This window comes from Aquila chrysaetos, chromosome 19, assembly GCF_900496995.4.
Source record: "Aquila chrysaetos chrysaetos chromosome 19, bAquChr1.4, whole genome shotgun sequence".
Lineage (NCBI taxonomy): Eukaryota > Metazoa > Chordata > Aves > Accipitriformes > Accipitridae > Aquila > Aquila chrysaetos.
In genome coordinates, this window is record NC_044022.1 from 23,389,491 (window position 1) to 23,410,202 (window position 20,712).

At 40.1% G+C, this 20,712-nt stretch overlaps 1 protein-coding gene across 10 annotated transcripts in view; it reads left to right on the forward strand.

Moving 5' to 3' along the window:
• TENM4 (teneurin transmembrane protein 4) overlaps positions 1-20,712 on the forward strand; it is a 603,540-nt gene that overhangs the window by 391,293 nt on the left and 191,535 nt on the right. For all 10 annotated transcript variants that reach the window (XM_030042633.2, XM_030042636.1, XM_030042637.2 and 7 more), the window contains one exon: positions 964-1,199. In XM_030042633.2, coding sequence (XP_029898493.1) covers positions 964-1,199 — 236 coding nt within the window. The remainder of the gene's footprint in view (positions 1-963; positions 1,200-20,712) is intronic.

Below are 20,712 nucleotides of genomic sequence, written 5' to 3' on the forward strand. Positions count from 1 at the left end.
ATTCCTGGAATTTGAATGCCTTGTACTTCATGATGTCCCACCAAAATTAGGTTTTTCATTTAGGATTCCCATGGAGAGAACTCCCATTGGGACATTTCATTTCAGGAACTCATGGACTGCAGTGGGTTCTTTTTGTGGTGACTTTCATGAGTCTCACAGAAGGTCCTCATAGGCTGGCTCTCAGGCTGCGTTTGTAGTAATGGGCAAAATACGGTGCCTCCCAATGTGTCACTGGACAGGAAACACTGTTGCCTTTGACAGTAATTCACACTTTTTAAAGGTAGGCATCGAACTGAGGTGCTCTGGACTGCTTTCTGGAAGCAGGTGCCTCTCCCCGCTGGCGATACACAGGACACAAATTCTGGGCTTTGATGCTTTTAGCCGTACCATTGTCCGATGCTTAAATTTGCCAGGCGGGGACAGTGTGAATATTCCCCTCTGTGACAATTTGGGTGCTATGGAATGGCTTAAGCTCTCTTTCCCCATCTCCATTCACCGATGCCATACAAAAAAAGCTCTCATGCAGTGATCAATGAATTGGTAAACGCCCTCCCCTCTTTAATCTGACCTACGCTCCTCTTCAGTCTCCATAGGGCATTTCTGTGGGAGCGTGAGCAGGCCTCCAGTGCTGCCCATGCCACCAGTCTGTCGTAGCTGTGCTTGGGGTATTCATCTCACTCTAACGCCAGCTCTTCCACAGAGGGGACTCCTGCCCTTGAAGAGTTCTCTGTGGCATTGTTGGCATTGTGATTTTTCGTTTTCTTTTGTTTTGTTTTCCTTTACTCTGTGTGACTTGCCTTTGGTTTTTATTCTTCTCTTTTGTGCATGCCATCCATGTCCGTAGCCAGCATTGCGTGGAGCTGCTTTCCTTTTCCCGGCAGCAGTCGCCATCCTCCCACCCCACGTCTCCCTCGGCTTCGATTTGTGTGAGGAGTCACTTGCTGTTGGTCTTTCTTCCCTCAGGCACTTCCTGTTCAAACCTGGAGGCACTTCTCCCCTTTTTTGTACAACATCGCCGGGATATCCCTTGACGTCCAGCACTGTGTACTCACCTCCCCCTAGGCCCCTTCCCAGAAGTACCTTCTCTAGGCCTGCCTTTAACCTGAAGAAACCCTATAAGTACTGTAACTGGAAATGCGCTGCTCTGAGTGCCATTGTCATCTCAGTCACGCTGGTGATCCTGCTGGCGTATTTCATAGGTAAGCTTATTTCTGTTTTTTTTTCTGCTTTTCTTTCATTTCTGTACAAACCCACCCATAATGCTAACGTTTGGGAAGCAGAGGGTCAAGATCGTGGTACAAAGTGACAGGGAAATAAGGCCTCTGTTGACTTAATCGGGGTTGCCGTGCTATGGTAGGGAGCCTAACACATGTCTTAGAGCCAGAAGAGCTTAGTCAAACGTGAGTCACACGTTGTGCTCCCTTCGGTGGCACGGACTGTTTACATCCTGCAAAGGAATGTGTACCTGGAGTGAGACAAACCCGCCAGGCTTTCTCAAAGCAGCCCATTAAAACAGGCAGGAGGTCCGTGTTCCAGTCACAGTGACATCCAGGTCCGTGGGAGTTCTCTGCCATTGACTTTGATGGAACAGGGTCAGAACCAAGATCCTGATATGCAAAAATGCAGTTTTATTGCATCTTTTGGTGGCACATCCTAGCCATTTAACCAACTATATCGAAGTTCACAGGTTGACCTGGAGGATGGAGAAGGACTGAGTTTAGATTGTGGTCCAACAGGGCCTTTTTTGAGTAGGGAGAGTTGGGGAAATTTGCTACTTGGGTGGACAAGCGGTGGATTTTTCTTGAGCTGTGCGTGATCTGAATTTCTTTGTTTTATAAGGGTTGTCAGTGTTCATTGCAAAAAAGCATTCTCAGTGTTTGTTGCAAAAGTAATTGAACTGTTAGAAGTGAAAATTGTATTTTTCAGTCTGTAAAGTTGGGGTGTTACGATTGCTTTTTCTTCAGTTAGATTTGATATTTGTGTTATAAATGTCTTAAAAAGGTCCATTCCTAGACTTCTATTTTAAACTCTCAGTGGTGCAAACTCTCGTTGTCAGAGACTTACAGATGTGATCATGGGTAAAAAAGCCCATTTCTCATGGCACAAATGAGTCTTTTTGATTTCTCTGTGACTTCCTGTACACTAATGATCTATAAAAGGTTGTGGTTAGAATTACAAATCTTAGCCTGGGTCGAAAGATTTTTGCTTTCATTTCACATGAGTATAATTAGCACTACCACAAAGGATTGCTTTTACTGTGTTCCTTTTATGTACACTTCTTTAATGACTGATACTTTTCCACTTCTGCCTTGCATCATACTCTGGTCACTTTTATGTCTCCTGTAAGAGGAGCAGAAATGATTAATTAACCAACATTAAATCAGCAGCAGTTTGATGAAATATGCAGTCAATTTTCATCATTTGCTATATATATTTGGACTTGCCTTTCTCATTTGTCTGGTGTTCTCCTTATGCCCTGAACATGGTTCCTTTGGCCATTATCTCAGTGTGTCAGAGGAGTATCGTTAGAATAGCAGTGCCTGTTAATTCTGATGGAGGAGGTGTGTGCCATTAGACAGATTGAGAAGAGTTTCGTTTGCCACTCAGTATTCTCCAACTCAAAAACCTTTTTCAAAGTTCTGAAAAGATCAGGCTCCTGTTTAAAATCACAGTTAATGTGGTTAAAAGGTAGGTCCATTGAGTGCTATCCCATCCTTTTTTCTCCATTCAGATGAATTCTGTGGCATTTGCCAGGCTCCACGGATGGCTGGCAAGGTGCCAGAAATGCTGATCAGGTTGAACTGCTGTAATTATGGGTCATAATTACTAATTTCTAAAGGAACTATCAATTATTAAAAATCAAATTCGATGGTTCAGTTCAGCATAAACATATTTAGCAAAGATTGTCTCTACCAGACCCAGTGTTCTAATCAACAAGCATAAAGGCAGATATTTAATTAGATTTTGATGAAAAATTGTGTTTAATTTCAAGTATAATCAATTATTAATTACTGTAATGAGTGACTCTGGCGGGGTTTACTAATTAACTCATTTAAAAATTATGAATAACCTTTTCATTTGTAATTATTTTCTACATCCTGTCAAGTTGCAGACGAGAATTGTATCACCTAACCCAAAAGAAAAAAAATGAATCAGGGAGTCAAAATGTTTGTACTTTCACTAAGTTAAGCTGCGACATTTTGCATTCTGATAAAAACTATGCAGTTCTTCACAGGAACTTGTTCATCCTTTTAAATAACCTGGTCTGTTTGCAAAACAAATTAGTTTTTCCTCCAGTTTTTGTTCCCCCCCATATTTGCCTAGTTGCATTTTCTTACAGATACCTTTCCTCATTTAAGCTGTATCTTGCTCTTTTTGATGCCATGGGAACTATTTGAGTGGTAAAAGGTATAACTTAATCATGAGTAAGAAGGTCTAATCTATATAACGGCTCATGAGTGTTGGGAACTTGGCTACTTTCCATCTGCTCTTGTTAGTTAAAACAACCATAGAAATTATCTTTTTAATGACCATTTTCATCCTCCAAAGCAAACTGAGGTCATTGGAAAGACTCCCATTTATGTGAATGGACTTTGGATCGGGTCCCATTGCAGTGGCTTGGCATTTACTCTGTTTTTTTGTACACTGATTGGTTGATGGAAATACTTCAGAGTAGTGTCTAGGGCTTCAGGATACTCTTCACAGCATCACGCACGTCACAGTCCTCCGTTTAAATATTGAAAACTACCCATCACAGGCCTTAGCTACCTGTACAAGCGTGTGGAGCTAGAGACATCAGGAGATACACGAGGGACTCTGCTATTGGCAATACTTTTTGTGTGACAGATGCTCAGACACAACTGTGATGGGTGACCATCTGAGGCAGGCAGAGCTGCATGGAAACAACAAGGCACTGGATCATTTCTGAAGTTCTTTGCTGAAGCCAGTTCATTTTTGAAATTCATCTGAAGCACTTGCTACATCATTTGTTTAAGGCTAAAAGGCAGAGTTTCCATTATTTTATGAAAGTTTTTATGGTATTTAATAGTCTGAGGTTCATTTATCTTGCTGGGCTTTTTCAAGGAAGAGGAGAGGAGGCATAAATAGAAGTCTGTGGAAGCCGAACGGCTGGTATCATGTGTCAACACTGCGATCACGCTGAAGGTTTTACAGGGCTGAGTCACTGGTCTGGAGAGATAATGACAAACAAAATATAACAGGGTGTATTAAACACCAGAAGCTGGTTTTCATCTGAATTAACCAGCTTTTGATTGACTTGTTGCCACCTTTTCAAATATTCAGAGACACACACTAAGGCAGGGGCAACAATACACATCAAAGTTTTGCACACACACAGCTTATGCAAATCTTGTGAGCTCCGCGGAAGCTTGTCTCGTGGGGTGAGAACGCCAAAGAGAAAAGCAGTGGCAGATCGGGGCTGTAACATTAAAATGGCAGGAATGGAACTGCTGGAACCACTGACATGAAAGGCCTCTTTAAGCAGCTTGTAACTGACCTGCAAATTTGCTCTTCCAGGAGGTCATGAAGAGACACCGCTTTAAAATTAAATTCACCATTTTAGGACTGTCCATTCAATTGACAGCTAAACAAGGAAAATTTTTATAGCTTTTGCTGGGATGTGGTGGGGTCTGTATGCTATGGAGCCCTGCCTTGGAGGGCTAATTTATAGTGAGATTCTTATGGCAGAGATAATACCACGAGGTATGTTCCTATCCAAATACTTTGCCAGCAGAGTTTCTGTACCTGGTAGATGCCAGACCTGCTAGCACAGCACTGTAAAGAATCTCTGACATTGCTGTACTGCTTGGGAGGAAGATGTCTGAGTTCAGAAACAGAAAAGACCTGTTTGATTGTCCAGATCTCCATGCCCAGCAGCTGTTTGGCTAGATCCATGGAACAGTTTCTAAATGAATTAGTGATGGAGAATAGTTTCTTTCTTCTGAAACAGAAGGTATTATCCTCTGGCTGATGTAGATTCCAGACTAGATGGAAGTACAATTTGATGTAGTTAAGCACTTGCAATTTTCCTATACTTAAGCATGTGCTGTGGTTGCATTGCATGAACAGCAAGAAAGATGGGCATTTGATTTAGATTAAAGTTAGGGCTGGAAAACATATTATGAAGCCAAAACAGTCATTCATTTGATTGGAGTCAGAGCTCTCTCTACTTTTCAGCTCTGTGTTCGTTTGAACTCCGTACAGATGCAGCTTCACTTAAAGAACAGTGTTGCTTGCTACAGGCAAAATGCTTTGACAGTAAAACTGTACTAGGACTATGATGTGTTTATAAAGTGTCTTTCTTTTTATTGTCTAAAAATCACCCTGAAAGCTAACTTTGTCTCAGTTTGTCCATGATTCTTTGATGCTATGTAATAAACCCAATTTAAAGCAGCTCTCCAAAGCTCTTAGCTATCTAACTAGTTAGCTATGGATGTATAGTGTACCAATTACCATGGTGTTTACATGCCACTTGAGATCAATAGGAAAACTTGCTAATGCTTAATTATTAAACTTGAGTGATATATCTTAATCCTACATTTATACCTTGATATTAAGGTTTTTATTCAAGTTAAAATATAAACCAATTCATTACCCTGCCAACAAGTTTCGTTCATTTTCTGTTTTAATATTTCTTTTCTGATCCCAGATTAAGTTCTATTTTGCTACTGTTGCCATTTGTTCTTTTGATTTATAAGGGTCTTTCAATGTTTTCTATTTCCATCTTATCTTAGATGAAATGCAGAAACAGTAGCTAAACAATCTGTTCTAGCAAAGCCTTTACATTATGAAGTCAATCTGTTACCTAAAGAGGAGCTTCGAGGTCCTTTCTTGTTTCTTTCACATCTTCACAAAATTACTGCACACGGTTCACTCAGTAACTTTGGGTCTCATTTACTTCATTTTACCCTTAATCTATAAAACTGTCAGATCCAGTCTGAAAGGTGCTACAGTATTATCAGTAATGTATTTTATGTACTATAGAGGCTTGTGAAACGTAACATTTCAGGACACTGATTAAGAGGGACCATCATCACGACCCAGCACTACCATTTTTACCTTTTATAGTAGAACTCGAACATGTGGGGTTTTTCTGTTAAACCTGGCTCTTATTGTGCCAAATGCATAAAAGCATGGTTGGTGCCACTCCTGCACTAAGTCATACAGTTTAAATTACATCTAGCTCTTTCTTTCACACCCGGTGACATTTGGGAAATACGTGCCTTATTCTTCTCGTGTGCATGTTCCTCTTAAACTGCAGCAACTCCATTTACTTTAGCATGGGTTCAAATGGAGTCAGAGTTCATGGCATTGGTCCCAGTGTCCGTAGCAAGAGCTGGACCAAACCTGGAAAAGTCTGCATATGTTTTTATATATTCCTGATTCTGGAGATTGACCTGACTAAAGACAGAATATACATCAGGACAGAAGTTGACCCTTCAATCCAGTTTTGAATGATCTTCTTGTCTTTTTTGTTGTTGTTGAGCTCTAAATTTTGCCCCTGTAAATTATCTCGGGAAAGCTAAGACATGAAAATAGTCTCAGCTCTATGGAGAGATGCCATCAATGTGCGCTTCCAGCTGATTGTTCAAAAATGCATGGAGTTGTAGGAATCTTTTTGCGTCGTTTGTTCCATAGCAGAGAGTTGGGAAGATCACAGGGCTTTGTGTTAGCCTCAATCACACTTCACTCTTGTTAAGGAATAAGTGAGGGCAGCTGCTGTGTGTGTAAAGTTTACAGGAGGCTAGTTGAGTAGCACTGAGCTCGGGAAAGCCGCCTGCGGGAATCTGGCAAAAGAAACTTTCCCTGGTCAGATCCACAATGAAATAGTGAATCACTGAAATACTTCAGCCCCAATCACTTTACTGACATTCCCCCATCTTCCTCTCCACATGCATGTGCACACAGCATTGTATAAAACACAGACAGATCCCCAAAGTACAGCTCAGTATAACTACATTAAGGAATGTTATGTACACATTTTGCCAACGTGACCAAGAAAAGGCATTTGATCATTAGCGTGGTACCTGTACACAAGATAGTAATCATCAGAGAAATGAGAAAGACACAAAATTAAAACCAAGATGGGCTATATTTGGTCTTATATTTCCCAATTTTGTTGTCTTTCGTTGCTGCTTTAGGTGCATGGTGGTACGAATTATAACTCAGCTCTTACTTTCCATCACCTGCAAAGTCAGAAAGAGCTGTTTGTATTGTTAGAGGATTGTGTGCATCTTTTGGTTTGGATTTTGCACTGTATGTTTGGATAGCAGCTACTGTTAGCTTTATAGTTTAAAGTAAAAGAAGAGATCAATTCATTCAGGTGGGTGTTAAAAAACTCACTGTAGAAACTCCATTAAAGAACATCCACTGTTTTGATCTAAATAAGATGTGTAACCTGACATTAAAAGTGTTGGGACAGGAGAAATATATGATGATGTATATGCTATTGAAAGAGAGACTCTGCCAGAAAATATTACTGGAAAGGGATAGTAGAAGATAATATAAACCCGCTAATTTTGTTAAGAGTTGCCCAGTCTGGGCAAACTGGGAAGTATTAAAATTTAGGTATTCCATTTGATGGCAACATGTTCTGAACTTGGCAGCAAAATTTCTGCTTTGCAAAGCAGTTAACACTTCTTCAAAGTCTACACTGATAAAGAAGCTGGTCAAGTACTGCAGCTTTTAGGAACAAATTCAGTGTATATTGGAGGCAGGAAGAAGGAAGATTCCCATAATTTTCATTTAATACTCTTTTCTTAATTTTCAATGTTAAAAGCTATAAACACTATCAGATCATGTAGGCTGACCTCTTAGGACATTGAAGGCTAGTAAACTCCAGCTACTTTACCATTTTTACGTAGGTAAGTCACATATCTACTTCAGTTCACTTCTTCCCAACTTACATGTGTAAGGATCTCATTAGTTCTTTTTGGCTATAAAAATTACATTAGGACATTGTTATACAGCATCTTCTTGTGCTTACTCCTTAAATCATTTTCAGTCTCTGCTTTCCAGTTGCCAGTGTCCCATTTCATGGACACAACTTGCAATCCATTATCCTAAGTGTATAGGCTGGCCTTTGACACATTTTCCTTGAACCTTAAGTACATTTTGTTTGAATCATTCAAATTTAGTAGCTGTCCAGCTCTTCTGTTTATCTGTTCTGTCCTCATCATTGTATTTGTCACTTGAATAGTCTTTGAGTCATCTACATATTTAGTCGTCCATGATTTTATATTTACTTATGTAACATTGATATAGATGTTGGATAATTTCAGGCAGACTGTCAATAGTTGAATTTCACAAATTTTAACAATTTGACTGTTATTCAGCAGCGATGGTCATTTTAAGGTCTTTCAGTTTTTAAGCACATGCATACATTGCTTTTTACCATTGGAAAGTGCTTGTTTCTTTGATCGAAAGTCATACCAAATTAAATCAAATGTCTTAAAAAACTGTAATCTTGTCAAAAAATGAGTAACTGTTTCTTAAGATCTGTTTTTCACAAAAGCAATATGGTTGGCCTCAGTTACCATACTTTCACTTCCTTTATTCTTCATCGGTTGAATTCTGTGTTATGTTTTCCATTATTTTGTCTGTAATAGATGTCAGGCTACCCTATCTAAGTGACTTGCATCCTCTTCTTTTCCCTTCTTAAATATTTGTACAGCATTAACCCTGTTCTAATCTCTTGGTAGCTGGTTCAGTATTAATCAGTGAGTCAGATTCCTCCTCTGCTATCTCATTTGCTGGGTGCAAGTTAAATGAGCCTGCAGATTTAAAAATGTTTGTCCTTGAATATATGTAGTTTAATATAATTCTTGGTTATTAATGGACTGGAAAAAAATGTATTTCCTGTGAAATAATTGCATTATTGTAGTTATTTTCAAAAACCAGAACAAAAATTCTTACTGAACACTTTAGCCTTTACTATAACATTATTAACAATTTCCCCATCTCCATCAAGTAAATAGCTATATTGTTGCTCAGTTTACTAGGTTTCAATACACTTTAAAAATGTTCTATTGTTCTTTGTTTTTTTCAAGCCATGTATTTTTTTGTTCATGTCCTCAGCTTCCTTTATCAACTCACTGCATGGTCTTAGATTTATATAGATTACTCTCTGTTTCTCTATTGTTCTGGTGTTTTATATATTACTTTTTTTTTATTTCTGCTTATTGTTTTATTTTGACACTGAATGAAGAGGTCCTTTTGTCAAAGTCTGATCCTCTTTCATCATGGTGGGATCACTGGAAGAATGACTTCCATTTAGAAGTAGACCACCATTATGACCAATTCTTTAACTGGTCGAAAGCAGGTTCAGGCTGTATATGCAGAGAGTTCCATCTGATCTTGGAGTTTGCATCAGCACACCATGAAACAACACATCGGTCACATAACATCACAGTTAGCCCTTTAGATGCTTGATCCTTTCTTAAATTTAAGAATCTTTAATATAAGGAGGGATGAGTTTAATTCCATCTGTTTTTAGTAAATGGTAAGATATGGGCTCTAAGCTTTTATAAGCTTTTACCAGTTGCTTTTAGTGAGTTTTTATAGTTGCCATAAGCCCCTAGAAAAGAAAATAACAGCATGCTGACACCAAAAGTGCTGGCCTTGCCTTTATGACACTGCCACAGATGTGCTGCTATAATCTTCATTTCACGGCTTAGATTGACCTTTGCACACAGGCGCTAAAAAGGAATCAATTTTACCGATCTTAATATCTACTGGAAAGAGTTCTCCTCGAGTCCATGTTTTTACTTCATACTAATTAGTGTGAAATAACATAATTTAATTGAAGTTAAGTGGAGACAGAAAGAAATGTTTCCCATAATAGACTTTCTTTCAGTGTTTTTAAATACCATACATTTTTGTGGGTAACCTGTCATAAGAGTAAGCTCAGTTAGGGATGTCACTGACAGTGAAAAATATTCCTCAGATACCGTTTAGTGTTTCTCCCCTGTCCTTTTCTAGCATAAATTAGAAGATGGCTTCAAAGCCTGATTTGCAGCCAGGTCATACATTTCTGTTGGGTATCTGCAGTAATGCATTCTCGAAGGATTTTTACCTGTAGTTAAAGTTGAGCTATGTGGCAGATATACATCTTTATAGTATTACGTGAAGTGTTGTTGTTAAGTATACTACCTAGGTAATGTACTAGATGACCTGTAAAATAAAGAACAAGAAGTCCAATTCACTCTTTCCCTCTGCGACAAGATATCGACACCACTGTTTATGCTGAAACTTAAAAGCTCCAAAAGCACCACTTACACAGGTCACTTTGAGATATCAGAATCTGATGCTCAATAGATAGGTAGTTAGAGGTTGTTGAATCTCTGTGTTTAAATGAAAAGCTAATAAACTCTCCCTCCATCACCAGCTTTTCCTATCTTCTGCTTTATTTGATTTTATCATGCCTTAACTTCCAAGCCTGTCCTTATTGCAGTCAGAAGCTTTTGCCTAGAAAGATGATGAGAACAGCATATGTTGGCTATTTTCAAATATGGTAGCACATAACACAACAGCAGCATGGCACCTTGCTTGCCTAGTACAACTGTAGCATCACTTCATTATGCAAAGAGACTCTTTAAAAAGCAAAGCAGAACAAGGCAGTTAGCAGAGATGATAGCTATGCTTACACTAAGTATTTCAAAAGAAACTCTAATTTAACTATCAGTGGAGCAGAATCTCATTTGATTATGACAGAAATGGTAATGAAATCAAGCATCAAAAGGGCTTCCTTAGGCTTTTGGTGAAAAAAATCCCACAATCTAAGCATAATGATATTCCAAACAGTATTAATCCAAGTGGTCAGTAACGGTTTATTTATATTAGTATACCTTCTTCAGTCAGGCTCGATCATCGGCTGCTCCAGGTTGTGAAGCATATACGTGGGACCGTTTCGGGCATCCAGCTGGTCCAGAATGGGTGCATTTCTATACGGTTAAACTCTTATGGATGGTCACTCCCAAACAATCTCCTGAGAATGATCCCTGGTCCTTGCTAGCTGAACTGTGCACAGGAATTCAGAAGGTATTGGCTGACCAGAGCCAAAATCATGGTAGAGTCCCTTCTAACAAATCAACAGTATAGACTATCAAGTTGCACTGCTTGGTACTACTTAATTCGCTACTATCAACATAGTCTTTGGGGATGGAGGGACAAGGCAGTGTACTATGTCCCTGAGCAAGTGCTTTGATATATTCATATTTAATGATGAAACAAAATTATCATGGTCTAAGTGAACATATGCTAAATAGGCTTGTGAGAGTAGGGGTCTGTATCCCTACTGCCAACGTAGCCATTCACTTATGCGGAACTTTGCTGTTGGATCTACTGTTATTTTATATTCATATTGCAGAAGCATGGAGGTAATGGAGAATCGTGTCACCTCTTCTCTATTAGGAAGAACAAACAATAGTGTGTGCTTTATCATATCCCTGATCCAGCCAGAGTTGGCTGCCACAAAACTAGGAAATCTGAGTTCACACATGCTCAGTAGGGACCTATTTAGAGTGCAGCAGCAAAATTGTCTGCATTTGTGTCTATTCCTTCCCTTTCCAACCCCCTCCTACTGCTACCAACCGGGCTGCACATATGGCATCCCTAGAAAGCAATTGAACATGCTACAATGCTGGAGTTGCTAGGGTTGAGTGGCAATTTCTGTGCAATTGTTCTGCTCAGCACTGGGCCAGTGGAAAAAAAAATAGCCCGTGATGAGGGAATTAAAGGCTATTACAGAGTACATATGCATACAGGGGCTGATCTAAAATCACACAAGAAATCTTAATTCTGTTCTTTGCTCACTTTTGAGTGCTTGACTTGGCGAACTTTGAGTTTCTTTAGCAAATGCTTTTTTAGGTGTAATTAAATATAAAGATGGCTGTGGGTCTTTTAAGAGAACACTGTGGGTTGCACTTGCCAGCACTTGCCTTAATCTATGTGCTGGATTTAGTTCTAAGTCCAAGGGAACAAATCATCAGGTTGTGTTAAGTTTCATTATTGAGAGAGCTTTTCACACTGATCTGAACTGTTCACTTAGATTTATAGTACCTGAAAGTACTGTGTTGGATTTTGCCCATGGTCTCTGGACAGAAAAAAATTTCTAGTGTCATTAATTGTGCTGTGTCACCCACTTTATCAGCTTTCTCAGACTGTACGTTTGTATCCATTTGCTGAGCTTTTGTACAGAAAAAAAAAATGAATTTTTCCCTCTCCAAATGAACTGTTGGAACAATCTGCTTGTTTTTCAGGTTTATGTAAAGAAAAATTTGAAAATAAATTAAAACTTTCTTAGCCTGCTTTAAACATACCTGTGCATTTGTCGTCCAAAGCAGTTAAACCAATAAGATGCTCCTGAATACATGTGCAGATTAAATTTTTTCAGATCTCTTCAAAAAGTCACCAAGCTGATAAGATTCTGCTTTAGAGCTCAGTTTGACAATGCTGATGAGCACTCTGGCCCTGATCTACAAAATGTGTAAATTCGTTCTAAATTTGAAGCACCTCCATTATACTCTTGAAGTCACTAGATTTAGTCAGCCTAAGTAAAACTCAAGTTAAACCTGTGCTTTGGATGTCAAGGGATTCCGAGATTGTCATTTTGTTAATTTTTCTTACATGAACTAGCACAGCCCAACTGGGGCTCCGGTGCTATTAGAATGTGCATGGTGACTAATAACAGTAATGCAGTTTTCAGCTGATTTTAGGATTAAACCACAAGCAGCGCTCTCAAATCATTTACTTGTCTTTATCATAAAATAATGTTCATGTTCAGAAGGATAGATGAGTAGACAGCCATTTGAGAGATCAGTTCATGCATCAAGTTCTACAAAAATATTTAGATCTTAACCCTTAAACTGGGATACTAGGTTTAAACTCTGATCCCACCTCTGTTGTGCTGGGGTGATAGAAGAAGACAGGTATTGTTTGTGACTTTTACACAGCAAACTGTATTTTTTAGACTTTAAGTAACCTATTATATTAATTCGGGAAAGCAGGTTTTCTGACAATATCTGGTAGGGATAATAAGGAAGGAAGCATGTGAGAGGTTGTTGATTTACCTTACGTAAATTACAGCCTTTTTAATTAGGGTCTCACAGTTTATATGTGTGTAATGAAATGGCATTTGTAAAATTATACTGTCCACAACAGGCTAGCCCAGAATTTCAGTAATTGCAAAGCAAGGTAGGAGGCCCTCTGGTAGGGCTGCCTGTCCTCATTTCTCTAATTTAAGTGAGTACCCCAATGGGAAAACCATTATTTCTAATATTATATACACAAATTAAAACTCCATTTAGAGGTACAGTGGGACCATCTTATAATTGACTTTGATCTTGAAGAAATATCTCAGTAATATTTATAGTAATATGCTCTCTGCCAGAAAGGGTATCTAGAAGGGAAAATATTATTTTACTGAGAAAGGCCTGAGCATGTGTAACACCAAATTTACTAGAGCTGTGGGGGCTGAAATAAGTTTCTTTGGTGCAATAAGCTGCCTAATAGCAGCAAAATGTTGCTGAGGTCCATCTTTCAACTTCCTATTCTACTTTCACAATGGTGTAGATGGTGAGGGAAATTACAGATTGTATTTAAGCAGACAGCTCCTTGGGTAAGCCACGCCACTTTTATGTCTATTTTTTTCTATAGGTTGACACTTAAAAAAATCCTCCTAAAAATACTCATAAAAATATTTAACTATACCCCTTTAAAACTGCATTTTCCCTTTCCTGAAGGAAATTACAAGCATCCAACAAGCTAGTATAGCACTGGAGGGGCCAGTGATCATCTATTAGTGGTTTGAATGGACAGGCAATCACTCGAAAGTCTTTGATCCCCAGGGGTAATTAGGAAGACATTGAATAGGAAGTGCTGACTCTTTGCATTGAACAAACATTGAGTGTAACTGCTTCATTTTATAACATGTCTTTCTAGTCACTTCCTTGAAGGTTTCAAAGAAATGTGATGCTTCAGCTGGAAGCTTTTTTTCTTCCCTATTAAAAGCAATTGGGAACGAAATTAAAATATAAAGTGTTTTCCTAAGAAGGAACTAATACTATTTGGTAGACCATCTGCTTCTATCTTAGAAATCTTTGATACAGCTCTTCAGTTAGGAGGGGTCAAAGAATAACTGGTTTGTGTCAAATCAAAGCAAGTAAATGCACTTGCAGCCAGGGCTTTATGTGATTACCTCAATGCTTTGTTTTCCCGAGAAGCAGTTCCCACTCTGGTGGCAAAATTTTAAGAGGTAGGAAGCTCTCCATCATTTGAATGCCTCCTTTGCACATGGTGATTCTGATTGAGGGAAGGGGGAAACCTTAATTATCTCTGAAAGAATTGCTTCTGGTACTTGCATAGTTTGAGCTCTGAACGTGGAGGAATGGTCAGGCAGCAGGCAAGGTCCCAGGTATTACTGGATGTATCCCATTAGCATGTCTTTACACTGAGCTGACTGTGAAAGTACCTACCTCTTACTTTAGGACATTTGAGGTCCTAAAAAAACTCCACAAACAAACACAACACAGCTATGTCTCTGTTTTATCATCTAAATCCTTCATCCTAATGCCTTCGCCCAGGGACGGGTGGATACAGATTCTCCAGTTCTCAGTATGAAGTACTTGCAGCCCAGCCCAGCAGAGCGTCTTCATCCCCAGTCTGTGAAGCAGGCTTCTAAGCCCTTTTTTCTTATTGAAGGTGGATCACTGAGCAGTCAGGAAGGGGGCAGATGAAGAATTTACAATAGTGAGCATTACCCTAAATGTCCCTCCTTATGCCTTTTTTATTTTTCTTAACTATTGTCTTGTGTCAAATAAATCAACAGGCCAGGAAGCAGAGCCATAAGACCTCCCAGCCACAAGATGAGAGTCTTCACTTAAACAACATGTAATCAAGCTGCCTTTTGGGCTCTGTTCCTTTGTGACCTATTAATTTTACATTTCTAACTGCACAGCAGCCCCAGTGCAGCTGGATTGTGGAGAGCGCTGTGTACAGGATTCTCTGTTCCCACATGGCTGCAGTCCTGTCCTGGTGTGCAAGCTCACATTTATTTGGGCAGAGGATGATGATTTCTGAAGTCAGGTTTTCCATTCCTTGAGTAAGAACTTTAAGCCATGGAAGGAAAGCGTTTACGCATAGGAAATAATTTCAAACACTAGAAACAACACAGAGCTCTCTGCAGAGTTTTTGGTTGCAAGGTAACTGCCAATGTCCGCGAAAGAACTGACCTTGCAGGAATCCTTCTCTTCTTGCCCCACAGTGGGTGGCTCAGTGACCCTGGTATGTATGTGTAAATGATTGAATTCATGATATGACGAACCATTGGGATCTTTAGTCAGGAACCCAGATTTGAATTCCAGACCTGAGAACCTGTTAGGTCCTTGGGCATTAAATAACGGCAACACTCAAAGTGTCCCGTACCCTTAGATGGACAATAGCCTGGATCTGTCTGGTCCAGGACTTGACCTTACAAACAAGGAGAGCGGGTACAATATACTTCATCCAGGCTTGCTGCTTTTACCCTCTTCCAACACCAGCAGGGCAGCAGAGCCACTTCAGTCCTCAACTCTTGCTGTGTGGGTATGTTCTGCCATAGTGGGACACAGAAGCCTTGTCCAGCACTGAAATGGAACAACGATGTAAGAGAAAAACAAACGGGTTGATTTCTTTTTTTAATGTTTGTTTTACTCTTTCTATTCTCCTTAATCTTGCGTGCCTCTTCCTTGATTTATTGAAGAATGACAAACCAGTGATTATTTCATGCTGGAAGGCTCCTTTTCATAACATTGAATGTCACAAAAATATGATTAATTCTGCAACAGTCAATTCTCCCACTTCTACAGAAATCATATAATTTCTGTGCAGAGAGAGACAGTTATCCAGATAATTACAGTCAAGTTTATTCCAGAGACAGGAGCGAAAGCAATACATTTACCTGAGTCAAAATTAGCCCTGAGTAATTCAGTGGTGGAATTCAGCTTTTTTTCAATAAGGAGAAGAGGCAAACCTCAGGTCTCATTTTAGAGAGTGTGTTATTATAAGTCTGACTGTCGAACCTGAAGGTTAAAGAGGAATATGTAACCACCACATATCTTATGCTTGATTCCACAAAAAGAGGGGAGAGCAAAGAAACAAGCTATATAAATGTCTTCTCAACCACTGACTGAGCTCCAGCTGTTTTTCCTATTCCAAGTCCCTTTTACTTTTTTCCTTAGCTTTCCTTTGCTCTTTCCTAACCTTCTTTTTTTCTCAGTTTCTCTCATTCTGTATTTTTCTCACCTTCCTCCCCTTTCTTTCTCGTTTTTATTGTTGTTTGTTATGGCATCAGTGCCTCACAGGTGTTCCTTCTCACACTGTCTTTTCCCGTTTTCTCCTTTCCCCCTGCTGCACTGAGGGGCTTTGGAAAACCATTCTCCCTACCAGGAGCGGTCCTTTGGCTTGTGTTGGCTTTGGCTTTGCTGTCACCAGTGCAGTGAGGTGCTCGTAGAAACCAGTGAAGTAGTGGAGCCAAACTCTTCTCCAGGTTGAGCTCAGTGTTAGTACAGCTGAGCTGAGGGGGGTGGAGTGGCTGGCGGAGAAGCCTGACTTTTCCAAAGCTTGTGCGCTCCCCTGTGTTATTTATGCAAAAGATACTGACATCCTTAGATAAATACGGATTCAAACTATGGAGCATTCTTAGCGTAAAGAGACTGGCTAGGTTTTTCAAATGAGAAGCCCAAAAGACTTTCTGTCTTGCCTGCATGCCGTTTACTCTCTGCACTTGCTGTAAATCCTGGCTGTGCACCACGCTCATGGAGGTGATGATTAACTTGTTGTTTTGTTGAGCTCCCATTCTGAGAAACTCTTTATTCATTGTTCAGGGCAAGATCAGTTGTTAACTGTAAAACGGTTGCTATTTTATTCATTCCTTAGCTTCTCTAGGAGCTTTGCCCGGGTGAGGAATCACCAGGCCAGCAGCAGTACCTGCAGGACGTAGCTGTGAGAGGACAGGCGAGAAGGCAGCAGCCGAGCCTGTGAGCCGCTGGGAGAACGCATTAACAAACACTATCGAAGCAGCTGGTAGCTTCAGCCGTAGCCTTAATTTCAAACATTGTAATTGATTGGTTTGGTTATTTATTACACTTAGCTTGCTGCTTTGGGCAAAGCAACAAGCTAATAAAGGGCCAGCAGTGTGTTTTTCAGTTTTTTGCTGAGTGGTGTGGTTTCTGGGGGTCTCATATGCTTCAGTAAGCAAGTCTTGTCTTTTCTTCTCCCTGTGATCTATCACAATCATCTGCCTCTCTCTGCTAACTCCTTCGCTCCATCAACCTGTCCCAAGAGATGTCCATTTGGTTGACCATGTGAATTATTATCTTTGTCCTTTTTCATCCTAAATGCTGTACCAGTTTCTTTGTTCTCTACTCCGCTGAGTAAGTTGTTTTGACTTTAGCGTTTTGCTGTGTCATAAGCAAGTGGCAATAATGCAAAGATACCCAAAAGCCTGGGGCTCTTCAAAACAAACTTGGAAACAATGTTCCTCTTTATTTGGCTTATTAGCATCAGCTAATGTTGCTTATGGCCTCCACAAACAGCTATGGAGTAGCAATACTGCAATACAGAAAGAGATAATGTATTAAAACCTAAAGAAACATAATCCTGAATACTTGGTTCCAGCAGTATGAACTTTGATTTATTTGGATGGTTAAATAGCTCAGCTGATGCTAAACTGTTTGTAAATTTGCTTTGCTAAAGTGAATCTGAGTCCAGCAAATGAATAGCCACATCACACTGCCATGGTTGAAATGCTGAACTCAGCAAAGTAATCAAACCCTGAAAGGATTGGAGTTTGGCTTCCTTCTTTTCCCCACCAAGAAGGCAGCCAGAGGTGACTTAGGACTGAGGATAAGGTGGCTTATTCTGCCACAGAAAATTCTGTACCCACTCAGCAAGTTTCAGGGCACTTTTTTCTAGCACTTAGCTACAGTTAAAAGGTTGTGCAAGTCAAAGACTTGCTGTCAAAACATGAGCATAATGGGCCAGAAGCCCCAGATGCCTTTATATCATCTAAGTTGTTGGTGCTGAAACAGCCCAGAGAGGACACATGCAGGGTTTCCCCTAAGTGGTGTTTCCATTCCAAGAGAAGGTAGACAAAAGAGTTTTATTAGCCATGGGAAATATAACCAAAGCTTCTGCAAAGAGCATGTCATGAGGCTTCCTAGGCAGTGAAAGCTACATGGTATTTTACAAAAGGGTACACTTTAATGATTGTTAATTGCAGTGTGCTCTTTTAATACATGGGGAGCCTTCAATAACTGAATATCTACTGAGCATCATGTTGGGGAGGGAGGGAGAGAAGGACATGGGGGCTTTTAGGAGGGCATTTGCTCTTTGTGAGCCACATCTTACATCTAGCTGAGCAGAGGGGGGAAAAAAAAAGCCAGAGAAAATGTCAACAGTGGGTTCCATTGACCTGGAGACTGAGAACATCAGGAATCTCAAACTATTTTTACAGCTTCACTTTGCTTTTAGGAACATTAACACTTCAAAGTATATGATTGTGCCTCTCATCCATAGTTCCAGGGTTTTCCTTGGTTATGGTCATCTTTTTTTTTTTCCACAAGAAAGAACTTTGCATCAATTTAGCACAGAACAAGGTTGATTTGTGCCTCTCCTAAAACCTTTAAACAACTGTGTGCATCAACAGTTTTTGTACATCCCACTGAGATGTAGAGACCCAAAACGTCCACTGCTGTTACTACTTGACTTTTTAGCACGAGTATGGCAGTTAGGGGGAGCAAGCAGAAGAATGAATCTTCCACCGGCTTGCCAATCAGACACTATTGGTATTTGAAAGATAGTAATGATAAACACTTAATCAGGTGATTTCCTAATAACTTACCTGCTACCAGAGTATGTTTCCAAAGTAAATCTGACTCTTTGTTCTGGTTTCAGGAAGGCTTTTGCGGTTATTACCTACCTGCAGCAGAAATTGCATGATGTCTCTTTGCCTTATGGGTGGGGATATTTATAGGCTTTTATTTTGTGCTTAGAAACAACAAATCAGAAACCCTCAATAGAACATTAGCTCCAAGCTTCTGCACTCCATTTTCTGAATTCTTTTCAAGCCACTTAGTAATCAAAATGCTTTTCAAATAATTCTCTGTGTTTCTCAGATTTTTGCGCTTCTGTATGCATGGTGTGCACAGATCTCATTCTCGTGGGTCATCATTGGAGACCTTCTTAAAGCCTTTCAATACTTAAAGGGGACTTAGAAGAAAGATGGAGACAGACTTTTGACCAGAGCCTGTAGTGACAGGACAAGGGCTAATGGTTTTAAACTGAAAGAGGGTAGATTTAGACTAGATATAAGGAATTCTTTACTATGAGGGTGGTGAGGAACTGGAACAGGTTGCCCAGAGAGGTTGTGGCTGCCCCATCCCTGGCAGTGTTCAAGGCCAGGTTGGATGGGGCTTTGAGCAACCTGGTCTAGTGGAAGGTGTCCCTGCCCATGGCAGGGGGGTTGGAATTAGATGGTCTTTAAGGTCCCTTCCAACCCAAACCATTCTGTGATTCTATGATCTATGTGGTGATGGGATCAATGTACACAGCAAGCTTTTTACTTTAGACAAAATCTATTAACCAAAGACAAAAGTTAACATATTAATGCAAGCCTTTTATCTCTCTGTGATAACACAGTATCTATGTTACAGATAATTATGTCATATTTTTTATGTTGGGACGTTGTAAGACACTTTGCAAACATTTAGGAATGAATGGTGACATAGAATGGTTGATTCACTTGCTCAAGGGGATGGCTAATGTGCAAAAAAGGCACAGCGCTTCCAGGCTCCCAGTTCTATCATTACATTGAAGCAAGCTGTTCCCTTCATAAGACATCTCCTCTCAGGTGTTTTTAAATGCATTTTACGTGTCTGAAAGAAGTGCTCATAGCTTTCCCACTACATCCAAACCAATGGTGAGTTCTTTTCTTGCAGTAAATAAGGATCTACAAGCAACAAATTCCTCCTAAGGAGAGGAGGGGAAACAATGTCCTTTCAGGAAAACAATGGCCTTTTGGGGAAACAATGGCCTTTCAATGTGTTCCTAAGAGTTTGTGTGGCACTTAGACTGTGATATCCAAAGGACAGAGCAAGTCAAATGGTGTAGTGAAAAAAACCAAAACACTGGCTCAATTCCTGCCTGAACCAGTGATGCCCAGTATAAGCTCATGCAAGTCATTGTAATATGAAGACATGTGGTAGATGGAGTTGGGATTAAGCACTCAGAGCCAGCAGAGGCATCCGGACTGCTTGCTGTCTAGGATTGCTTGAGTTTGGAGGAGCAAACAGTACAGTTTTCATTCTGCTTGGAACTACAAACATTCATGTGGTTAAACGTGGGAGCTTGCACGTGCTCAGACCACCTAAGCCCCCGAGCTCTGGAACAGCTCAGCGACACCCGGGTAACACTCTGGTCCATGGAGAGAGAGGTTCCAGCCTGGATGGCATTCTCAGGCAGCATCCAGTACGGAGTTTAGCGCGAAAACTGCTGGCAGAGGGGGGCATGAAATGTCTGTTAGGGCTTGTGAACCTGTGAGCATAAAGTTAAGTGAATTAACACACAACCACATTTTAATGCCCAAACAAGTGAACTGAGTCAGTCCTTTAATCTGCTGTAGTTCTCTTTTTCCTTTCTGTGAAGCAGAAAGAAGAG